Source organism: Rhineura floridana, chromosome 5 (genome assembly GCF_030035675.1).
Source record: "Rhineura floridana isolate rRhiFlo1 chromosome 5, rRhiFlo1.hap2, whole genome shotgun sequence".
NCBI lineage: Eukaryota > Metazoa > Chordata > Lepidosauria > Squamata > Rhineuridae > Rhineura > Rhineura floridana.
In genome coordinates this window covers 126,721,483-126,745,458 of record NC_084484.1, presented here as the reverse complement: position 1 = coordinate 126,745,458, position 23,976 = coordinate 126,721,483, and the positions used below count along the sequence as shown (strand labels likewise).

The 23,976-nt window shown below is 40.2% G+C and overlaps 1 protein-coding gene across 3 annotated transcripts in view; it reads right to left on the bottom strand.

The window, feature by feature from the left end:
- Positions 1-23,706, bottom strand: part of LOC133385303 (myelin protein zero-like protein 1) — a 35,717-nt gene extending 12,011 nt beyond the window's left edge. The window contains exons 1-5 of one of the 3 annotated variants that reach the window (XM_061628029.1): positions 23,526-23,706; positions 5,096-5,256; positions 3,450-3,663; positions 2,574-2,706; positions 1,097-1,170 (exon numbers count right to left, since the gene is read on the bottom strand). In XM_061628029.1, the coding sequence (XP_061484013.1) occupies positions 1,137-1,170; positions 2,574-2,706; positions 3,450-3,663; positions 5,096-5,256; positions 23,526-23,682 (699 nt within the window). In that variant the 5' untranslated portion in view covers positions 23,683-23,706 and the 3' untranslated portion in view covers positions 1,097-1,136. Of the gene's footprint in view, positions 1-1,096; positions 1,171-2,573; positions 2,707-3,449; positions 3,664-5,095; positions 5,257-23,222; positions 23,354-23,525 lie in introns of those variants that run through there. The other 2 variants (XM_061628027.1, XM_061628028.1) reach the window with 2 other exon arrangements.
- Positions 23,707-23,976: the final 270 nt, after the last annotated feature.

Here is a 23,976-nt window from a genome sequence, read left to right as displayed (position 1 = left end):
GCCTTTCAAATTAAACTGAACACTGACTTAACAGGCATATCCACATACACTTGGGGACCAAACAATAAGAAGAGGATTCAGAGTAATGTTTTGTGTCTGCATGTAAATTGGTACAAAGTCATTTCTAGAAGGGCAACTGATACCAGAGAAGTGGCAGCACAATATGTGTGCTTAATCACTTCCCCACCCAACTTGTATTTGGAACTCTATAGGAGAGAAACCTAACAGGCAGGGAATGTTTTGGAGAGGGGGAAATCAAGGGGCACAAAAGGGGTTAAGCTCTCCTCCCAACTTTATCCATCCTAATTGTTCTTCTGGAAATGGCTTTTTCTGTTTAAAAAGCAGCCATTAAAGCAATGTGACACACATCTGTGTATAACACCTGGCTTGGCCCTAAGCAGAATACAAACAAGCTCAGTTAACACCCTTTCTCTAGATCTTTTTTCCTTTCCACAACACATACAAAGTATATACAGGCAGACATGGATCATGACAGTGTGACAATGACATTAAGCAGAATGCAGTTCCCTGCAAACCATTTTTTCTCTTATCCAGTAGGAATATTTAAACATTTAAAAAGCAGACATAAGAAATGCAGCAGTACATCGGGAAATATAGTACTGGGGGGAAAGGTATTTCAGTACCAGTCAATGGGCTTTCATTTTTACTGGGATTGTATCACAGCAGCTGGCCAAGGGACAAATAAGATGTCTAGAGTTCATTCCAAGAATTCATGCAGTCTGGATCTAAAAATAACACTGAATTAAAGATTTTTGAATAGAAAAATGAGATTTACTGAAAGTTTTTCTCAGTGTACAGAGTCCAAATCCTCCACACTCATTCATGCACATGAGCTTGCTGGCAAGAGATGGAGTACTGATTCAGAAGATAAGGAGCATTGCCGTCACAACTGAAGAAATGAGACAACAAAACTCAAGCAGTAAATGAGATGTGCTGCCCCTTCAACCAACAGTCTACCAAACAGAATTCCAGCACAAGTGATGGAGTTATGTTAGCCGGGTAGTCAGCAAGGGAGGCAGAAATGTGTACACGAACACACACAGTACCAAGAGCAACCACTAACATGATTAGTTACCATGGTATATAGCGGGACTGGAAGATGAGACCCAGCCCTGTTACATTCCCAATCTTGCGTCTATATCGGGATCTCTGTAAGGAGAGGAAGATAACAGCAGGATCCAATCCCAGCACACCAAAGCAGAAAGGAAAAAACCAAAATGTCAGAATAAGAACAGAAATTGTGATACTGCCATGCAAGGGTTTCCACCACCACCCAAATCAACCCATTATACTTCTAGTGTTAGTTTCATTGAGAAATCAGACAAAAAAAATTGGCCCTCATCACTAATTACACACTGCACCACTTAGTAATGTAGTAATTTCTACATTGCTGGGTGACTTTTATTTGTAGAATTTAATGCAAGGTATTATTGTTTCAAGTCCAGCACCCCAAAGTACCTTTCAGCAATAACACACTGGACAGAGAGTAAAATATGGTTGTTAGGCTTTGGGATCCTTGGGTGCAGATCAGTGTAAGCTGCCTTCAAGTGGTTATTGAAAGAGCACATGCAGAAAGAAAACTGCGCTTTCCACACTGAACTCTGAGCTTACACAGCATACTTCACTGCACTCACTCAATCTTACCACTGACTGCTACTGCAACCTCTCTAAAATCTCCAGCTGAAAAGAAGATACAGTAGAAGTTGCCGATCAAACGCACCCATCAAAATTAGATTTTTAAAGACTTTATTGGTATCATTCACTAGATCAACAAAAAGCAAGAAAGAGTTGGGCAGTGGAATGACAATCCCCATAGAACACGTGCTCAGTTTTTTGTGTGTACAAGGACTGCAAAATGAGATAAAGTCCCACCACCACTTCACAAAGGAACCCATCAGCACAACATTTCATTCTAAAAGCTCTGGATCAAAGCTCTAGATTCTACCTTGGAAATATTTTCCAGTAGAAATTCAATGCAAAATTGAAAAGATATCTCATGTGCAAAAGGCGGGGGGGGGGGAGGAAGTCATGCAGATGGTGAAGACAGTAGGGGGACTGTTTCCCAAAGCTGGGTTGGAAACCTCTGGCAAGCAGACTGTTGTAAGAGAGTTGGCAGCCACACTCCATAGATGTAGAAAGTGTCCAGCCTTTACCTTACACTTCATCCTGAGAGCTGCAAGAGCTCCTTTGTTTTATTTATTTATTTGATTTATATCCCGAGTTTTCTCCCAGTAGGAGCCCAGGAAGGCAGAGTGTATTTAGGAACAAGAGTATTTAGGAAGGCAGAGAGTAGGACTGCCTCTCTGGACAGCTTTGTGCTGCACTCTTCCCATCCAACATGAACAAGGATATATAGTAGAACCTATACACCCATGAAAGGGGCAAAGTATATGCTCAATGAAATCAACAATTAACAGTTCTATAAGGGAGTAGAAGTTAGCATGTTCCAGTTGCCATAGTCAATTTAGTACTATAAACCAAAAACATATGATTGATTCCTGTTGCATACTCTGGCCTTTAAAAAAACTAAATAAACATCAGGAGAATCTTACCCAGAGTAATGCTTTTTAGAATTCTTCTTTCTGCACACAACACACACAATAAGAACGATGAGCAAAACTAAACCCAGAACTCCACCAATGGATGCTCCTGCTACAAGATCAATGGAAAACACAGGCAAGTTACCTGAAGAGAGAAGAAAAGATTCAGTCCAGTTTGTTTACCTTTTAAATCTATCAAAATATTACCTTTGGACTTTATATGCATAAAGTAAGGATGAACCTGTCTCAGCCATGGTATGTTTGTTGCTCTTCTTGTATACTAAACCTCAAGTGAAATGACCTATGGAGTTCATTCTTTTTTATCATTAAATTTCAATAGTATTTTTCAGCACATGAAGTACTTTACAATTAGTCTCTCATTTAGACCGACAGCACCGCCATGGGAAAGTTGGGACTAAAAAATAAGTGGACTTCCCTACATGGCACCCTCACTTGGCACATCTAAGAAATACACACTCTAATACTATGGGAACATCCCACTCCTCTATCTTTTAGAACTGCTGAGAATGCCCTCTTATTTTCCAAAGGTGAGCATCATTTGTATAGAAGAAGTTTAGTGGCCTATGGAATTTTCTGCTCCAAAATGACTTGCTAAAGCACTTTGAATGTTGGGTTTGGTAGCCAGAGTTAAGATTTTAACTGAGAATGAGATTTTAAATTTTATTTTATGGTTCTCTATTTTCACAGAACATTTGTCTTTATTTTTGGAATAAAACAATTTGAATAAAATATAAGTTATGCAAGAACAGCCAAATAACACTATTTTCAATTAAGTGTTTGTTAAGCACAGTAATTTAATCAAATATTTTTCAAAAGCATTCCATCAACCATCATTACTAGCACACCCTTATTCAGAGACTACTATACCTTTCTCCACAACTCTGACTTTGATTGCTCCTGGTGTGACAACTATATCTGGCGGGTTCTTGACATCACAGATGAAAGTGCCATTGTCCCGGAACTGCATGTTTGCTATATTGATAGATGCATCTTTCTTGTTAAGGTCTCCAGCCCAGCTACTTCTGTCCTTAAATTGTGTATCCTTCCCAGGATATGATTTCCCACGGGCATAATAGAAGAACTGTAGTTAGGAATACAAAACATGATGCAGTGTTAAACACCCGTTTTTCCTCATTATATTACCACACTTGCAGAATTTCCCCAATACCCAAGGACATTGGTTTACTATAAAGATGTAACTCCACAGCATGTTAAATTTGAATTCCAGTGTTCTATCACAGCATCCACAAGAATAAACTTAATCCAGATGAGATTGAGGCACTGTAAGTGGATGGTTCCCTAGACCAGATGGGGCATGGCCACTCTGGATGGGGTCATAGTCCCTCTGAAGCAGCAGGTACATAGTTTGGAGGTACTCCTGGATCTATTACTGTCACTTGAGGCTTATGTGACTTTGGTAGCACAAAGTCTCTTCTGTCAGTTTTGACTGGTGGCCCAGCTGTGCCCCTATCTGGACAGGGATAGCCTAACTTCTGTTGTCTATGCTCTGGTAACCTCTAGGTTACAGTATTGCAATGTATTACATGTGGGGCTGCCTTAAAGACAGTTCAGAAACTACAGCTGGTACAGAATTCAGCAACCATATTGTTGACTGGGGTAAGTCAGCATGCACATATAATACCAATTCTGGCATTACTGCACTGGCTACCAATTAGTTTCCAGGCTCAGTTCAAAGTGCTGGGTCTGATCTATAAAGCTTTATGAAGCTCAGGACCCCAATCCCTCAAGGACCACCTCTCCCCTGTGAATGAACCCAGATTCTCTATGATTGTCATCAAAGGCAATTCTTCATGTGCTTCCTCCATAGGAGGTTTGGAGGGTGACAACTCAATAACAGGCCTTTTCAGTGGTGGCCTCCTAGCTGTATAATGCTCTCCCCAAGAAGGCACACTTGGCACCATCTTTATCTATTTTTAGGCACCAGGCAAAGACTTTGCTCTTCATGCAAGCTTCTGGCCCTTAATTCATGGTGTCACAGCTGTTCCTGACCTCTGTTACTAGGCAGCTCTAGTAGTCCTGTCCTTCAGAACTTTTATTTGTGTGTGATATGTTTTTAGGTTTTTATTGACTATTGTGCTTGGGTATTTTTTTTGACTGGTGCATTTTTAGGATTTATTGATTGTGTGTGCTCTTATCTGTTTTTTAATGTAAGCTTCTTTGGGTCACTTTGGTGAGAGAATCGTCTAATAAATATAATTAATAAAATATATAATAAATAGCTAGGCTAGCACAAATGGCAGTGGGTCATAACAATCCCTCACCTAAGTAAGACTTTTCCCACTGAAGCATTTCAGAGCATAAAGAAGAGGACTGTTCGTGATGCCAAACAGAATATGATCAACACTGTGTGCTCTCATTCCAAGACATTCAAAATACACCAGCAGTGAAAGTAAGCAGGAACAGACAGGTATGAAATACCAAGAAAAATGTAATCTGCTCTTATTCACAGGCTCTTATTCAACTCTCATCTTATTTCAATCATCACCTCTTACCGACACAGAACTAGTAGAACCCTCTGCTTGAAAGCTCCAGGTAACAGAAGCATCACTGCTGATCACCTCTGAGGATGAAAAGCTGCATGGAAGCTTTGTTTGTGTCCCATTCTCCACAGAAAGTTCTGCTGGTGTGTATACTTCCACAGCTGAAACCTGGACTGTCCAAAACACCACAAGAATCAGAATGCAGGACCCTTTGTAAGTAATGCACAATCAAGTCATAGCATTACATAAGAGAGCTAGGTGAAGATAAACATAAAAAGTTTAAAGCCCAAAAGAAACATCCTGTCAAGTATCTGTGCAGTCAAAGAAACAGGGACAAAAAAAGACACACTTAGTCCACTTACTCTGGAGATATCCATTTTTGTGTGAGGTAGGTCACTGTTTAAACGTCATCCTCAACATCCTAAACATTGTGCATATTTTAAGAATTTGATCATTGAATATTTTATCTGATAGGTGAGTGTTGGTCAAAAGGAACTAAGAATGGTTCCTCTACGTAGCAGAAAAGTTAAAATGTCCTCCAATGACTTGGGCATGGATAGAGAGAGCTAACTAGACAACTAAGAAACACACTGTTAGTAGAAAGGCAGCAACAGGGACTGGGAAGCAATCTGATGATCCTTGGATTAGTACTTCAGAAAAGGTTGTAAGAAAGGATTGAAGAAAGGGGTTACCCCCAATCAGTGGACCACTGGGCATGTAGAGCAGGGTTGGCTAGCCTGTGGCCTTCCAAATGTAGCTAAACTACAACTCCCATCATCTCTGACAATTGGCCATGCTGCTGGGGCTGCTGGGAGTTGTAATCCAGCTACATTTGGTAGGCCACAGGCTAGCCAACCCTGCTCTACATGCCCATGTCCCAGTGCACATCATTAATTTGTTGCCAATGCTGCTCTCAAATGTTTTGTTTCTCACCTCACTGAGAAGTTGACAGTTTCCCTAAGTTTTTCTATAGCTCATAAAAGTGGATTGGCTTTTAATTAACTCTGGCAGGAACACATTGACAACAGCTGTTTCATGGCCAGTCAAGACCATTTAATATGCTATCCAGCATACAGATCTGGACTGCTAAAAATTCCAGATTCCTGACAGTCTAACTTTTGTTTTAACACAAAATCATAAGAATAGAAAATATAAAACATGCAAATGTGTCTACTGAAGGCACAAAAAACAAGAAGAATCCTTGGGAAGGCTGCTATGCCCTATACAGTTTATCAATGCTCTCTATGGATTGAAATTAGAGTTGAAAAAACACCTCAAGACTCACAACTTGTGAAAAGCCATTCAACCCTTGGGAGCAAGAATTAAAAGTGGGAGCTTTTCCAAGCTCATCCCCATCATAGACAGCTAGCAAGCAGACCAGTAGGGTTTGACAGAACATATTACTATCAAAACAGGAAATATAACTTTCACAGTGGAAGAATGCCTTGGCACTTACACATTTACTGCTCTCCCTTCACAGTTAGCATAGAGCAAGACACCATTCCCATTGTGTGAACAATGTCTCCTACCTCAATGCTATTGTGGCAGATATTCCTGCCATCCAAACACTCATTTTTTAAACATTTACATAAGAAAAACCACACACGCATTTCCATGATGCAACATAATCAAGATTTATAGAAGCCTGCATGATTTAGTTACAGATATAAAAACACTGATCTGCTAAGGTATTATAGCTTTTCACCTACGAAGCCTTACAGGTCCCAAATACCTCAATGACCATCTCTCCCACATGAACCAACCTGCATTCATCATCAGAGGCCCTTCTCCATGTGCCCCCTCCATGGACTTCTCAATGGTGACTCCCCATTTGTGAAATGCTCTCTCAAGGGATGCATGCCTGGCACCATCAATATCTGTTTTTAGGTGTCAGGCAAAAACATTTTTATTTACCCAGGCTTTTGGCCCTTAATCTGGAGGGTACTTCGCTGAGTTTTTTGGAGGCAACTGGGCCTTTGGACAACAAGGAAGTCAAGTGTATGCTAAAGGAGGAGGAGGAGACTTCAGAAGCTAAGTGAACTGTTCACATCTGTCTTCACTGCAGAAGATTAGTGCAGATCCCTGTACCTGAACAAGCTCTCTTAGGAAGGGAGTCTGAGGAACTGATGCAAATAGTGGTGAATGACAATGTTCAAGGCTTTATTGACAAACGGAAAACAAATTACCATGTCAGATGGCACCCATCAAAGAGTTCTTGAAGAACTAAGATGTGAAATTGCCAATCTAGCAAAAACATGTAACTTATCCCCAAGATCAGTCTTCCTACCTGAGCAATGGGAAGTGGCCAATGTAATGTGCATTTTTCAAAAGAGATCCAAGGGGATCCAGGAAATTACAAGCCAATTAGATTAATGCCTGTTCTGAGAAAATTGGTGGAAAACTTTATTAAAACTAAAATTACAACACATATGGAAGAGCAAGTCTTGCTGAAGAAGAACAAGAATGGCTTCTGCAAAGGTAAGTCCCATCTCACTACCTTTTTAGAGGTTTGTTTAGTGTAAATAAGCATATGGAGAGGGGTGATACAGTACATGTTGTGTCTTCAGGCGTCGAAAAAGCTATTAATACAGTCCCTCATCAAGTACTCCAGAGCAAGCTTTGCAATCATAGAGTAAGAATACAAGTCCTCTAAGGGATCAGTAACTAGTTAAGGAACAGGAAGCAGACAGCTGGAATAAATGGACAGTTTTCACAGTACAGAGATGTAAGAAGTAGGTTCCCCCAAGAATCAGTACTGGGACTGGTGCTTGTTAACTTGTTCACAATGACCTGGAGTTATGAATGAGCAGTGAAGTGGCCACATTTGCTGATGATACCAAATTGTTCAAAGGGATTAAAACAAAAAGGGATTTTGAGGAACTCTAAAAGGGTTTCTCCATAAAATGGCAAATGTACCTCACTGTAAGCAAGTGCAAAGTGATGCACATTGGGACAAAATAATCTTAATTTCACACATATGCTGATAGAGTTTTAACTGGCCAGGGAAAAAGATGGGTTGTGGCAGGTGGATAACTTGAAGAAAATGTCAACCCATTGTAAGGCAGCTGTCGAGAAAAAGGCAAATTCCATGTTAAGCATCATTAGGAAAGGGTTTGAAAATAAAATTGCCAAAAACATGATGCCACTTAAAGACCTATGGTGTGACTACACCTGAATACTGTATACAATTCTGGTCACATCTCAAAAAGGAGAGAGTAGGAAAAGATTCAGAAAAGGAAACCAAAATGTTCATGTGGCTGGAAGAACTCCTTTATGAGGAATGGTTACCAAAAATAGGAGAGTAAGAGGGGACATGATATAGGTATATAAAATTACACAGTGTGTGGAAAAAGTAGATAGACACTTTTCTGTGTCTATTTAAAACACAAGAACTGAGGTCATCCAATGAAGCAGAGATGTGGAAAGGTTCTGAACAGAGAAAAGGAAGTACTTTTTCGCACTATGGAATTCACTACTACAGGATGTAGTAATGGCCACCCACTTGGAGGACTTTAAAAGGGGATTAGATAAATCCACAGAGGATACTACCTTCCATATCAGAAGAGATATGCCTCTGAGTAACAGGTACTGGGAATCCTAAGTGGGGAGAGTGCTGTTGCACTCAGAACAAGATGCTGGACTTGATGGGCCTTTGGTCTGATCCAACAAGGTTTTTCTTATGTAAGGCTAAACCACTGTCTAGAGTTACATTGATGAGGAGTAGGGATGGGATTCATCCCACCACCACCTATCCTAGGGTTGCCATATTCCAGTTACACAAATCCGGGCAGGTTAATTTGCATATTATGTAAAGTATTTGCATATTATGCATATTATTTGTGTATTATTTGCATATTATGCAAATATTTGCATGTTAATATTTGAATTGTCCAGTTGTTTTGTTTTTGTGCCTAGGAATTACCACCAAAAGCTGAGGAAAGATGTGAGAAATTTTTTTTTTAAAAGCAACATTTTCAGCCTTAAATGCCTAGACCCTAGTTTCCAATACTATGGAGTATTTATTGATTGATTAAGAGAATTTATATGCTGGCCTTTTGATGTTAAAAACAGAGCTCAGCACGGCTTACAAATATAATAAAAAGAATAAAAATACACAATCAATATAAAAACATAATAAAAACACAAAATAGCAACAAACAAAGTAAGTCAGGGCAGCAGTACGGTTAACCATATACGATATATTTCAAAGATGTGGTGGGTGGAGAAAAACAAGAAGCCAAAATGTTAGGAAAAGGAGTCTTTCACACCACATGCTCAGTTCTAAATACTGTTGCAGCAAGTTTTACAAGTTCCTCCAGTATTCCACTGGTGCAGGCACTCAGACATTCAAAGTACTGTATGTTTCTTAGGTTTTATAAAAGCAGACCTTTGCTTAACTCAAAATTTCTTCTCCCTTTGAGCAACCACATCTACACAGGTTCCACCTCCATACTCAAAATGAAACTGGGCCTGGAAGTGTGCAACAACCCCACACATACCTTGCTAATTAGATTATCAATGCCAGGATGTCTGTCTTATCGACTACTCTCCTGCTCCCCCCCCCCGGGCATCATGAAAGACCCAGTCCTGCGCTCAGAAACAAAATAAATATCTGGTCCTCTTCAAAGTATTGATAAGCCTCTTGTTTTAATTGAAATAATAATTATAAATTCTTGTTCTTATCACTAATGGGAGTTAATTATCTTGCATATGCTGCTGTTGCTTCTATGGCTATAACGGAGTGAGGTTAAAGATAAGTGAAATGCAAATAGGAAAAAAAAACACAGAAGGCAGTAACACTTTCCTAAATGTAATACCATACCAACCACAACAAGATTCCTATGAGTAAGGCAAAAAACTAAGCATCTCACAACCAGTCAGGATTCCTAACCAAAAACCAAAAATAGGATAAATGAAGAAATATTTATATAAGCATGACTATCAAATATATTTATTATTTACACAAACTGTAAAGATAGTTATAGTATAATCCTAGGTTTATTTATTCAGAAGCAAGTCCCAGTGTATTCAGTGGGGCTTACTCAAACAGGGACAGAAATGCAACCTCAAGTGATAAGCAACTTCATTCACACAACCCAAAATTCCGAATCATGCCACTTTATGCTGTTTTGCAACTGTTTATACTTGTTTTTATGGTTATTGGATTTTAAATGGCTTTATTTCTTGTTGTGAGCTGCCTTGGTTTCCAACCCTACCTCACAGGGGTGTTGGAAAGACTCCATACACACACATGCACACACTGCAGATGTATAAATACATACAGCCCATATAATAGTTTATTGTCAAACCAGTTGGTCATTGCAGAAAAATCAGTATTAGTTTTAAAAAAATCAGTATTACTTTCCTACAGAATAAAAACTGTAATACATAAGTAAGCCCTGCCTACTTGCTTTAAAATAGGACTGGAGAAGGGGGCAGAAAGAGTTAGAACACAAACACAATTCTTTTTTACATTCACTCCAAAGTCCCATTGATTTTGAGCACATTCATAACCATGTCTACTCAAAAGTAAGTCCTATTGAATTCAATGGGATTTACTCTGGGCATATGGGATTAGCATTGCTTTTACAAAAAGCAAGCATTGGGAAGGTTTTCAAAACACTGCCCAAGATCTGACTCCTGCACACAAGAGGGAAAAAAATTGAAATGTATATACTTACCCAATTTATGAGATTTTCAGATAAACTGGGGGTGAAACCACCATTTTGTTTTCTAGACACTGCCTCAGATCAATGAAACTGAAACACAATTCCTGATTGGCTGCAATCCTGAACGGGGGGGGGGGTTAAAGCTAGGAAGTGCTGTAGTACTCTGTTTAAAGAAAGATTTAACAGTCGGGGGGGCAGCTGACATTTTTATGCATATCTCGAGAACCGGACCACCTAGAAACTTAATTTTTTTTTAATTAAAGCTGAGAATCCGGGCCACCTAAGGGGCTAGCCGGGCACCGGGTGGCATGCATAGAATCCGGGTAAAACCCGGCTAACCGGGCAATATGGCAACCCTAATCTATCCACTCTGCTTCACTCACCCCTGGCATCATGGGGAACCCCCAGCATCACTGGGAAGGAGGAGGCATGAGAGAAGGGGCCCTCCCTAGGGGAAAGAACAGAGCAGCAGCTGTAGCAAAAGCCTCCCCAACCAGGATCAGACTGTGGAGGAGGAACAGGAAGAGGAGCCACACCAGGGCAAGCAACAGGCTGCAATGGGTGAATATCTGCTTAATCCTAACCCCCAAAGTCGGAATTAAACAGATTTGTTGCCACCCCTAGCCTGCTGGCCCTGGAAATCCAACAGACCTTTTCAGTATTTATCTTTCTCACGATGGCCACATGAACTGGGTAATCTGAGAAACAGTGACTGGCACGTATATGTCCCATTGAGGTTACTGGCTGAATACCAGCCAATACTATTTGTATTCCATTGTCACATTAAGTTTAATTACCCAATAAAATTATACAAGGAGAAATCATAGCTGCTATTTAATTGACAAGCACTCCAAACTAAAAAGTCAGAGGGTAAAAAGAGGTGCCATACTGTATTAGTCTACCCACATATTTTGTCATCAAAACAGCTCTCTAAAGCTGGAAACCTTGTAACTCTGGTGCACTGATTAACACAAACAGAATGAAAATGTGGCTGTGTTTGATTTATTACCTGTCATTACTATATGGACTAAAGCTGTAAAGGCTCGAAGAAGTTGTGGGATTTCAGAGCAGATACAATGTACTATGAGTACCTAAGGACCGAGTTAATTCCAAGAATAAAAAAGCTCTTTAAAAACATCCACTTAAAGACAGATTTGGCTCCAAACAATGATCTGGTGGGATGTTCAAGACAACCATCCAGAAGAGACCTGTCCAAGTTGGACATCACCCAAAGAAGATTGCAACACAACACAGTTCCTCCAAAAGCACGTGTTTGCAAGCAGACAGTTCTCAGCCATGTAAACTAGTAAAGCCAGAAAGTGCTTCAAATCCTGAGAGATAGGCTGACTTATTACAGTGGTCACTGAAAAGGTAACTAGTTGGTGGCACTGATCCCAATCAAATAATTTAAATTTTAAGTTTAAACATTTTTAAATATGCCAGTTATCCTCAGCATAGTTTATTGAAGTACAGAGAAAGTCAGATCAATGCCTTATTTCTATGCCATGATCTTATTTCTTCATTAAAGACGTTAGGAAGTACTTTAGTTCCTCATTTGTCTGAAATAGAAACTGCTGAGCACATGGACTGCAGGGGACATTTGTCAAGAAAAAAAGTTAAAAGTTTTTCTGTATATGTTACTACAGCTATCAAGAATTTACAGGGAAAGGTGGTATACAGTATGTTTTTCAGTTGGTGAATCATGCGCCACATTAATCCGGTCAACCTGTCCAACCAGCCATTAAGGCACCTTCCTATGTTCCACTGACTTGCCATTCATGTATACCCACTGCTTCTGCAGCAATTCCATTCTTGCCACCATGTTGGCATGGCAGCCAATAGAAGCAAATGAGAGATGCTTCAGCTTTACACAGAGGCAAACCATTGGGTCACTTTACTCAGTCTTGTCTATGCTAACTGGCAGAGGCTCTCAGTGGTTCCAGACCAAGTTTTCTTCTAGTGTCAATAGTGTCAAACATAGTTTTTAAAATAGGTCCAGCTGTACTATCCTTATAGCAGAGGTGGTTAACCAATAAACCTCCAGATTTTGCTGACTTCAACTCCCATCAGTCCCAGACAATAGTGTAGTCAACATCTGGAAACCATAGGTTCCTCACTCCTCTCTTATAGCTTTCTCAAGCACAATCCAAGCACCACCCTGATACGCTGTTTCTTTGGTACCTCTGCAACTACAGATTTGGAGTTTAGGAGCCATCTCTCAGTCATACCACGCACCTAAAAGAAATAACTATAGGAGACTAGATCACAAGATTGTTGGGACAGGAAATGCTTGTCTTATTGCATCAATGGCCTGGTTCACACAAAACTTTAAACTATAGTTGATCATGATTTGATGCACACAAGTGTTTTGCTCCTCCACCACTCCTGACTGTACGATGTGGAGAACAAACAAGACAGATGTGCAGACCTGGGCTAGTGGTTTGTTTCTCTCCAAACAAACCACTTGTGCAAGCCAAGATTAGTTCTTACTCATGAAAGTTTGGAAAGAAGCAAAATGAGTATGGGTCTGGATGTCACAACAAGCCAGTTTCTAGCTTGTTTCCTCCCCTCACATGACAGGATCAGGAGTGGGCAAGGGAAAGAGCAGAACGCTTATGCAAGTTAAACATTTTATTTAGAAGTATGGTTAATTTAAAACTATGGTATAAGATTACTTGGAAACCAGTTTAATATCTCTTTAATATCTAAGATGGCGGAGGTCTCAGCATCTGCAGTGTCTGCTGTCTCTCGCCACCGCTTCTTCTGCCGCAGTTACAAGGGGGAGGTTAGCCCCAAATTGCCGATACTATCTGGTGTTTATCCACTGTAACCTCAGCTTGAAGAAGCTGCCGCCAGAGGGCTTGAAGCCAGTGGCCAACGCTACCATGGCCATCTCCCCCAGCATGGTGGAAGGGAAGGCGGGGAGGGGCACCCGGAGGAGTCCGGCACGATGCCTGGGACGAGGAGCCACCTGCTGTTCGCTGCGCCACACACAAGGTTGCCAGTCCACCCGCATGCCTACAGTCACCATGTCATGGAGCCTGGTGCAGACGGGTGGGGCACCAAGCAACAGAGTGGGGATGCTGGGGGGTGTTGCTGCGCTGTGCATTCTGGGGAGCGTTTGTGCGAGCTCTGGGTGCTCTGTTTCATCGAGGACTCAACCAAGGCACTGCCTTGTCCAGCATCTTGCCTTTCTGCAGTGTCCTCCCACTGTGGGTTCTCTCCAGCCACTGGTGCTGGAATTAATCTGCCTTTGAACATGGAGTCTTCATATAATAACAGCAGCCATCAGCAGAAACTCTAACATCAATGCTAGAGTGACAGGAAACTGTTTTCTTATGCTTTTGTATTGGAATGTTACTAATATTGAAATGTTATGTTATTAATTTGATATGTTTTAATTGATTGATAGCTTGCTTTATGTTTTATGATGACTTTAAATGTGATAATGTTTAGGTAATCAATTGGAGTTATTGTTTGATTGTTATGTTTTGAAATGATTTGAAACCATTGTTTTTTTTAAGTGATTGCTACTGATGTCATCATTTGCATTTTTGTGTTACTGTAAGCCACTCTGAGCATATTTATATGGAAAAGTGGCATATAAATTCAAGTAATAAATAAATAAACTGGTGACCAAATTTTAAAAATAAAAGCCGGAGGACTAGTGAGGTTCCAAGTCATCATTCTAAATTCATGATGGTCGGACTTAGAGGTTAAGTTGCAATGCTGCTGTCCATTGCCAGTAAGGTCACAATTTACTTCACTAACACTTGAACAAGTATACATTCAAATATTTAAACTTTTTTTCATTAGGGAAGTAAAATCTGAAAGTTTTGATCTGACCGTATGAATGTACTGTCTAAATGAAGACAACAAGTGAATATGTTTCCTAGTAAATGGAATTAGCATAATTTTTTAAAAAATTGTGCATACGTTTGTAAACTCCCATCTTATGTCTGCCTCTCAGAATAAGATAGTAGTACCTTTTTTCTATAGAAAAAAATCACAATAGAAAATTATGTGTAAAAACTGGGAAAACCATTCATAATGAAATGAATTGTCATTTAATTACTTAATGGCTTCCAAATTAACACAGTTCCTGTCCAGGAATTGCATTTTTCTGCAAGAGCTAGTATGAATGGAAGCGAGTCATGTCCAGAGTACCCAAAAATATTTACAGCCTTTTGGATCAAAGAAAGATTCTTCTGTATTAGATTACACAAAATTCTTCAGTATTTGATTATGTAACAGCAAATTTACTTCTACTTAAAGGGATTCTAATGAAATCTAACAAGAAAATCCATATGGACATTCCATAGTCACACCTGATACTTGGGTCCAACTATGGAATTAAAGAAGTATTAAGTTTTAATTTATAGAACTGGACTCTTGCTTAATAGTGTTAGGGACAAGAGTATGAACTATTTTAGAGGGAGTGATCTGAAATGCTTGGAAATATTCTGATCTGTGTTGTAAAGCTATAATATTCCAACCAAGGGACAATGAAATATGGGATAATCCAGGGGTCTTGCAAGAAGCTTGTAAAACAAGTGAAATCCTCCCTTCCTCAAATCTGCTTTGCAACATTCACAAGCATTCTTTGCAACAGTAAGAAATGTTCAGAATCAGGACAGAGGACTAAAGAAAGAAGATGTTTCAACACCCAGACTTCTTGCAAGAGCTAATATGACTCAACTTTTCAACAGAGCCTTGGGTTCTGCAAATTGAGAAGAAATATTGGAAGATCTAGTTAACAGAAACTGGAGTACATGTTGAACAAGTGAAACCCACTAAAGCAATGGACAATCTGCAAGATTTCATATACTGTTCATTAAATGTGAACTTTTTGTAATGCAATCCATACTTTCATATAAAACACCAAAGACCACAATAAAATGATCACATGCAAGCCTTGTAAATAAGTGCACAGAAGTTACTAGCATATAATGAGAACATTTGTGTCCTTGAAGAAAATAATTTATTTTTAAAACCTCAGTTTAGAATTTCCATAAACCAGAGTAACACTTAAAGATAATAATTCTCAAGGTGCTATCTAAAATAATAATTCAAAAAGGAATCTGTTTGGAAGAGATTAATCTCTTAATTCACACTAGAATATAAATTCATTTGCACACAGAGAAAAGAGGCTTTGTATTGACTTCCATTGATAATTTGGAAGACAAATTCTTGCTTTCAGATGATGAAATAATCAATTACAAACCATGGAAGATATCCCTGGGTCTGTATCACTGGGTCTTCATTTTGGTCTTCATTTTGGCACTGTTGATGTGAGAGATAACTTGCATATAGCAAAGGAGAAAAGTCATGATATTTACAACTAGTTGACATTACAGCACTGTGTGATTAGTCTAAGGCTGGTTTACATTTTGATCAAGAGATAATTGGCAATTAAGTCGTAGATTATAGATTCTCTTCAGAAAAGCACAGTCCCTTGTGAAATTATTTCTCATAACACCACCAAGAACCAAAGATAATGGGTACAAATGGGATATAAAGTTACTGTTACAATTACTTATTCTAGGACAACCAGGTCAATATTTTCTGTTACAAAACAATAGAACTGTTAAGTGGAGTAAACAAGAATAAAGCACAGTCCAATGTTTGTTTCAGAGTTTGTATTACATAGGCTTTTTTGCTGGAAGCAAAGTTGATAGACATCAAGGATAAGGACACATAGCAAGATTTAAAAAGTATATGGATAGCACTAGGCCATGCTAACACAATAATTTATTTTCTAAATATTGTATGTATATGTAAGTTTCATTTAGCCAAAGGGGAGATGTTACAGATTTTTGTTGTTGTTTACTTCAGCCAACCTAGTCATTAAAGACTAGCCAACTGTGCTGCTTCAATACCAACACAAGGCTCACAATAAAAAAAACCCATTGGTTTAGGCAAAGACCCTTTCCTTCTGGATCTGCTATTGCTAATATGAACACAACAATACAATACAGTCAGCAATATACAAAGAACCCAATGCTATGGCCCTCCAGATGTTGTTGGACTACAACTCCCACCACCCCTGACTATTGGCCATGCTGACTGAGGCTGATGGGAGGTGGATATCAAGAACATCTGGAGGGTCACAAGTCCCCCATCTCTGGTCTGTGTGTTCCTAACATCATCATCAATAAGAAGTGTATTAACAAGTGTTAGAAGATTGATGCTGAAAGCGTGTCATCAGTCAGACAGCTCTTCACACTACTTTTGCTAAATACTACCTAGTTCTTTGTTGAGCTAGTATTGCAAAATTTTGGAAGATGTTTGGATACTGAAATAGTCTAGTCTAGCATGGAAAATTACAAAACAGTGCATGAAGGTCATGGAGGTGATTTGTAACAGCTCCATATAAGCAAAGATCATTGTAATTTGCAACAAGTATTTGTTGACTGCTATGCATGTAGGTAAAGAGTCACCAGTCAGTAGTAGTTTTTTTCCTAATAATTAAGATGAGTGAGGGGACAGAGAACAGCTATTTCAAGCCAGCTAAAAGCCTTACTTGGTCTGGGGAAAGCTTTTCCTGAACTAACATTGCTTCAAAATAGGTGCTAAGTAGAACGATATTAGCAGGTTTCCTAACAACTACCACCTCAGCCACAAACTATAACTACTAACTAGCCATTCAGAAAGGAAACTATCTTCTGTATCCATCAATTCAAATGTTTAATATCTATCTGAAAATTAAGAAATAATGTGAATTATTTTATTTTTTTAGGACTGCCTTCAAGTCAATTCTGACTTATGGGTGACCCTATGAATAGGGTTTTCATGGTAAGCGGTATTCAGATGGGGTTTACTATCACCTTCCTCTGAGGCTGAGAGGCAGTGACTGGCTCAAGATCACCCAGTGAGCTTCATGGCTGTGTGGGGATCTGAACCCTGGTCTTATTAGAAGACTGAAAAAATATGCTTCTCTAGTCCAACCATATACAGTGCCTTGCAAAAAGTAATCAGACCCCTGACCAATGCTCTCATATTACTGAATTACAAATGGTACTTTGTAATTTTGTTCTGTGTGATATTTTATTTTGAAACACTGAAACTCAACATCAATTATTGTAGGGTAACACTGGTTTTATGTTGGCAAATATTTGTAAGAAACATAAAAAACTGAAACATGATGTTTGCATACGTATTCAACCCCTCCCATTAATATTTGGGACAGCCACCTTTCGCTGCAGTAACAGCTTTAAATCTTTTGGGGTAGGTATGTACCAGCTTTGCACACAGTGTCGGAGGGATTTTGGCCCCTTCTTCTTGGCAGATTCGCTCCAGGTAGTTCAGGTTGGTTGGACGTCACTTGTGGACTGTGCTTTTCAAAGAGCACCACAGATTTTCAATGGGATTGAGATCAGGACTTTGGGCCACTGTAGGACATTCACCTTTTTGTTCTTGAGCCACTCCAATGTGGCTTTGGCCTTGTGTTTCGGATCATTGTCCTGCTGAAAAGTGTATTTCCTCCCAAGGTTCAGTTTTTTAGTGGACGGAAGCAGGTTCTCTTGCAGCATTTCCCTGTATTTTGCTCCATCCATTCTTCCTTCAATTTTAACAAGATGCCCAGTCCCTGCTGATGAGACGCATCCCCACAGCATGATGCTACCACCACCATACTTCACTGTAGAGATGGTGTGTCTTGAGGCATGGGCAGTGTTAGGTTTGCGCCACACAGGGCACTTTGAGTTTTAGCCAAAAAGCTTTATCTTGGTCTCATCTGACCACAAAACCTTTTCCCACATCACAGCAGGGGCACTCTCATGCTTTCTGGCAAACTTCAGATGTGCTTTCAGATGGTACTTTTTGAGTAATGGCTTCTTTCTTGCCACCCTCCCATACAGGTCAGCATTATGCAGAGCTCTTGATATGGTTGACTGGTGCACCATTAGGCCACTCGCAGACACTGAACTCTGTAACTCCTTCAAAGTGATTGCTGACCATTCTGTGGCTTCTCTCACAAGCCTCCTTCTTCTTAGAGCACTGAGTTTTGAGGGGCAGCCTTTTCTTGGCAGTGCCTGGGTGGTGCGATACAGCTTCCACTTCCTGATTATTGATCCAACTGTGCTCACTTGGATATCCAAACTTGGATATTATTTTGTACCCTTTTCCTAATCTATGTATTTGTATTATCTCTCATTTCTGTAGAATGTTCTGTGGTCTTCATTTTCCTTCAGATCCACATCCTGACCAATGTTCCTTCAACAGTGGGGGTTTTATCCTGACATTGTGACAGCATTGTCAATTTTGTCCTTGATAGGGCAATTTCTTTCATCTGTGTAAACTGGGAGCTTCCACAGCACAGGGGTTGAATACTTATGCAAGTAACATGTTTCAGTTTTTTGTTTCTTATGGACATTTCCCAACATAAAACCAATGTCACCTTACAATAATTGATGTTGAGTTTCAGTGTTTCAAAATAAAACATCATACAGAATGAAATTACAATGTACCATTTGTAATTCAGTAACACGAGAGCATTGGTCAGGGATCTGATTACTTTTGCAAAGCACTGTACATATGCTAGCAAACAGAGACAGGGCAGACGTGTGCAAGCAGACACCCATCTTAATTGTTGCTTTGTAAATAATTTCTCTCCTCCTGTCTCAACATGTGCAGTAAGTTACCTCTACTACTTATGTTCTGTAAAGTCAGAATGTGTAGCTGAAAAGTTAGATGTGAGGCAAAAGCAAAATACAGATTCATGAACCCAGACAGTTTTCCTACAATTTATTGAACAGCTAGTGGAAAAGAATGTTTGCAAATAGTTTTGAAATAAAGTAACAATCTAGAATCTTTACCCTGAAACTGGGTTAATAATGCTTGGTCTCTGAAGTGGCCATTTATCTGACTAAAGATCTGTGACCATGCCATAATGAATTACTGTTAATAATAGCTAAGATTCCTTTTATTCTCACTATGATGTATTTTAAGGCGCTCCATTTAAAGAAATAGTGTGCCTTTGTTTTAATTTGCCCAATAATTGTAAAGTGTGGGAGGAAAGTATATGACTAAGGCTGCAATCCAATACACACTTATCTAGGAATAAGTCCTAGTGAACCCAATGGAGCTTACTTCTGAGTAGACATATATTGGATTGCAGCCTAAGTCTGTGGAAGGAATAACCCTTCCATCTTGAAATAAACAAATGGCTTCCAAACTGTGGCCTGGAGGAGCACTTTTTATTAGTTTGTGCACATCGGTTAGCCTCTAGGAGGGTCACAGTGGGTTCTCAAAGTGAAGGTTCCAAACTCATCGAACAGTAGAGTTGGAAGGGGCCTATAAGGCCATCAAGTCCAACCCCCTGCTCAATGCAGGAATCCAAATCAAAGCATTCCCGACAGATGGCTGTCCAGCTGCCTCTTGAATGCCTCCTGTGTCAGAGAGCCCACTACGTCTCTAGGTAACTGGTTCCATTGTCGTATGGCTCTAACAGTTAGGAAGTTTTTCCTGAGGTCCAGTTGAAATCTGGCTTCCTGCAACTTGAGCCCATGATTCCGTGTCCTGGACTCTGGGATGATCGAGAAGAGATCCCGGCCCTCCTCTATGTGACAACCTTTCATGTACTTGAAGAGTGCTATCATATCTCCCCTCAGTCTTCTCTTCTGCAGTCTAAACATGCCCAGTTCTTTCAGTCTCTCCTCATAGCGCTTGGTTTCCAGTCCCCTGATCATCCTTGTTGCCCTTCTCTGAACCTGTTCCAGTTTGTCTGCATCCTTCTTGATGTGTGGAGACCAGAACTGGACGCAGTATTCAAGATGAGGTCTAACCACTGCTGAATAGAGGGGAACTAGTACTTCACACGATTTGGAAACTATATTTCTGTTAATGCAGCCTAAAATAGCATTTGCATTTGCCTTTTTTGCAGCCACATCACACTGTTAGCTTGTATTCAGCTTGTGATCAACGACAATTCCAAGATCCTTCTCACATGTCGTATTGCTGAGCCAAGTATCCCCCATCTTATAACTGTGCATTTGGTTTCTTTTTCCTAAGTGTAAAACTTTGCATTTATCTCTGTTGAATTTAATTCTCTTGTTTTCAGCCCAATGCTCCAGCCTATCAAGGTCCCTTTGAACTTTGTTTCTGTCTTCCACAGTATTAGCTATGCCCCCTAATTTTGTATCATCTGCAAATTTGATAAGCATACTCTGTACCTCCTCATCCAAGTTGTTAATAAAAATGTTGAAGAGCACTGGGCCCAGGATCGAGCCCTGTGGTACCCCGCCACTTGTTACTTTCACCCAGTTTGAGAAGGAACCATTGATAAGCACTCTTTGAGTATGATTCTGGAGCCAACTGTGGATCCATCTGATAGTTGTTCCATACACCCACATTTAGCTAGCTTGCTAATCAGAATATCACTCCACAAATTCCAAATTCTACACACAAAATGTATTTTAGAAAAAAAAACACCACTGGTTTTCTGTGGTGCCATTTTCCATCCACGGCATGAAAGCAACACAAAAATATAAAAAATAAATGTTATGTTTTCTGAAGCATGTCAATCAGAAATGCACAGAGGGGAAAAATAAGAGTTGCACTTTTAACTCTAGTACTAAAGCTTGCTAACCCTGAAAGTGGTCTCCATGGACTTTCTGGAAGAGACAAGACAAATATGTTTTGACCACACACCATACTTTGGGTTCAAAAAAGGAAACAATTCATCCAACTTCACAACCACCCCTCTAGGCATGAGATTACAGTAAGCCAACATCAAAGTTGTTTTCATTTTCTTTAACTACCAATCCCATTAGTGCTTCTATTGCCACTTTTTTTCTCCTATTATTGAGATGTACCAAAAAAATTAAAATCTAATCAGATAAATGGTATGTCATATTAACAAGCCTTACAATACCCATCTTGACTAGTAGGAACTATGTTTGCAACAAGAAACAATTTTTGTTTCCATTTGAAATAAACCTTTCATTATAAAACAGTACTATTTTTTTTACAAGTATAGGCATTCACGAGACCATGATTTTTCTTTAAAACAAGCTGGATAAATGAATGATACTACTAAAGCTGAAAAATTGGGTATCTTCACATGAATTAGCTAGATTTATGTCCAAGTAATACATTTAAGGCCATGTATTAATTTATGTATTAAGCAAAATATTAAAAAGAATTTATATTGGTTCTATTTAACATGTTACTTCCTGAAGCAATTGAAACACTCAGAGAAGGGCTACTTGGAGATGCTCAGTTAATACTAAACCCTTCTTTCTAAAATAGCTCAGTAGTAAGGAACAAAAGGTAGCTTGAGATTGATAATATTCATTTTGATTACAGTGTACATAGCCCCAAAGCACAGTTACTTCATACAGAAACCCCTTCTCAGCTAATGGATAGATTGATTTCATATTAACCCTGCTACAGAAAAGGACTTTACTTAATGCAGCTAGCTAGAGTAGCCATTTTGCACACTAGTACATTTTATAGACAGAGAACATAACAGACAAGTGGGCAAGGCAATATTGTACATTTGTGGGAAGAAACAGTTTAATAGAGATAAGAAAATATAAGATTGGCAGGCCATGCTTAAAAACTATGTTGGTGGCTCAGAACAGATCAGTAAGTTGATTATTATTGCCCTCAAGTAAACCTAAGTCAGTTTGACCAGGTTGACGAAAACCAGTTTCATTGAAAGACAGCTGGGAAAACTGTGTTTGACTCCTATGGTGGATTTTCATTACCAACTAGCGTAACATGATTCAATCTGAGCTGAGCCAGGCTGACTCTTGAGCATGTGTAGCGAAGCGGTTTAGGTCTTACCATGCACTACAAAGCCTTCAGATATGCAAATTGTGGTGGTTGATAAAAATCTGTACTCACCACACACAAGGCTGAAAGCTGGTTCTGAGAGTACAGGGAAACAAATCCATAACCATGACCAATTTGCATCAACTCAATCCATATATTGTCATACCAGTTTGGAGGATTATTTTCATGACTTGACTACCTCATCGCATCTACTGCTTTAGGCTTAGGATACTGCTAAGAAATCAGCACTACAAATGAAAGCAAGAAACCAAAAGACAAACAAAAAAATGATAACGCCAGTCCCAGCCTTACCAGCTTACAAGGACTTTGCCGCTTATCTGGTACCAACAGAGAGGAAAGAGATTGATTCAAGGAAAGAGACTGATTCAAGGACGCAGCGATTTCCCCTTTCCTGGGTCAGCACTTACCCTCATTACCTATACTGAGTTAAGCATATATGGACTAATCTACCTAAAGCACAAAAAGGTGGAGTACAAAAGAGAGAGAAATCACCTGCTCTTCTGCAGTCTCTGTTTCGCCCGGGGCTCTATGTAAAGCGATCCACACGTACAACAGCCACCATCATGACACGTACGTTAGTTAACCCACACCCATTCTTCCCTTTACCGGAGAGACTAGGGAGGGGCTGCGAGGGGAACTAAGAAAGACCTGGAACCCCCCACAGAACTCACCCCCATAGAAACAACATTTCCTTCCGCCTTCCCCTCCTCAAATCCAACAGCGGTCCCCACAGTCTTGCGTTCAGACACCTCACAACCAGACACAATAAAATGACTCATCTCCAGCGAGCCTTTCGCTTCCTTCCCCGGCCCGGGTCTGACTAGGATGGTGAAGCTCAATGTAGAAGGCCGGCTTTTCTCTCTTTCTCGCCTCCCCTCTCCTCCCGCCCTGTACCTTTCCTCCCTTCTGCACCTTTCCTTCCTTCCTTCCTGCTCTTTTATCCGCGCGGACCCCGACTCGGGAAACACACTCACACAGGCTAAGAGCCACCGCCAGCAACAACGCCGTGTTCCAGGCTGTGAACGCAGATCGCTGCCTCGAACGGCCACCACCGCCTGCCACCGCCGCGGCCGCCGCTGCCATTTTCCTGCCTCCACCTCCTTTTCCTCCCATTGTTCCACCCCCGCCCATGGTTGGAAGAGGGGTGGGAGAACCAAGGGGAACCTCCACGCGAGTATTGAGCCGAAGTACTGTCAATCACGCACACCTCCTGAATCCAACGTCTCCTTTTCGTCAGGCTCTGCCCTTCACTTCTCAGGTTGGAGTACGATTGGAAGTTTGGGTTGTCACTCACTCAAGGGAGGGCCATTGAAAGAGAATCGCCCCGTCCTCTTTTGGGGAGCCACGTGACTGGAAGCTACCTTTGAGGCTTTCTGCGAGGGCTGAAAGCATTACAGAGCGACCCCGTTCCTGTAATCTGTGTTG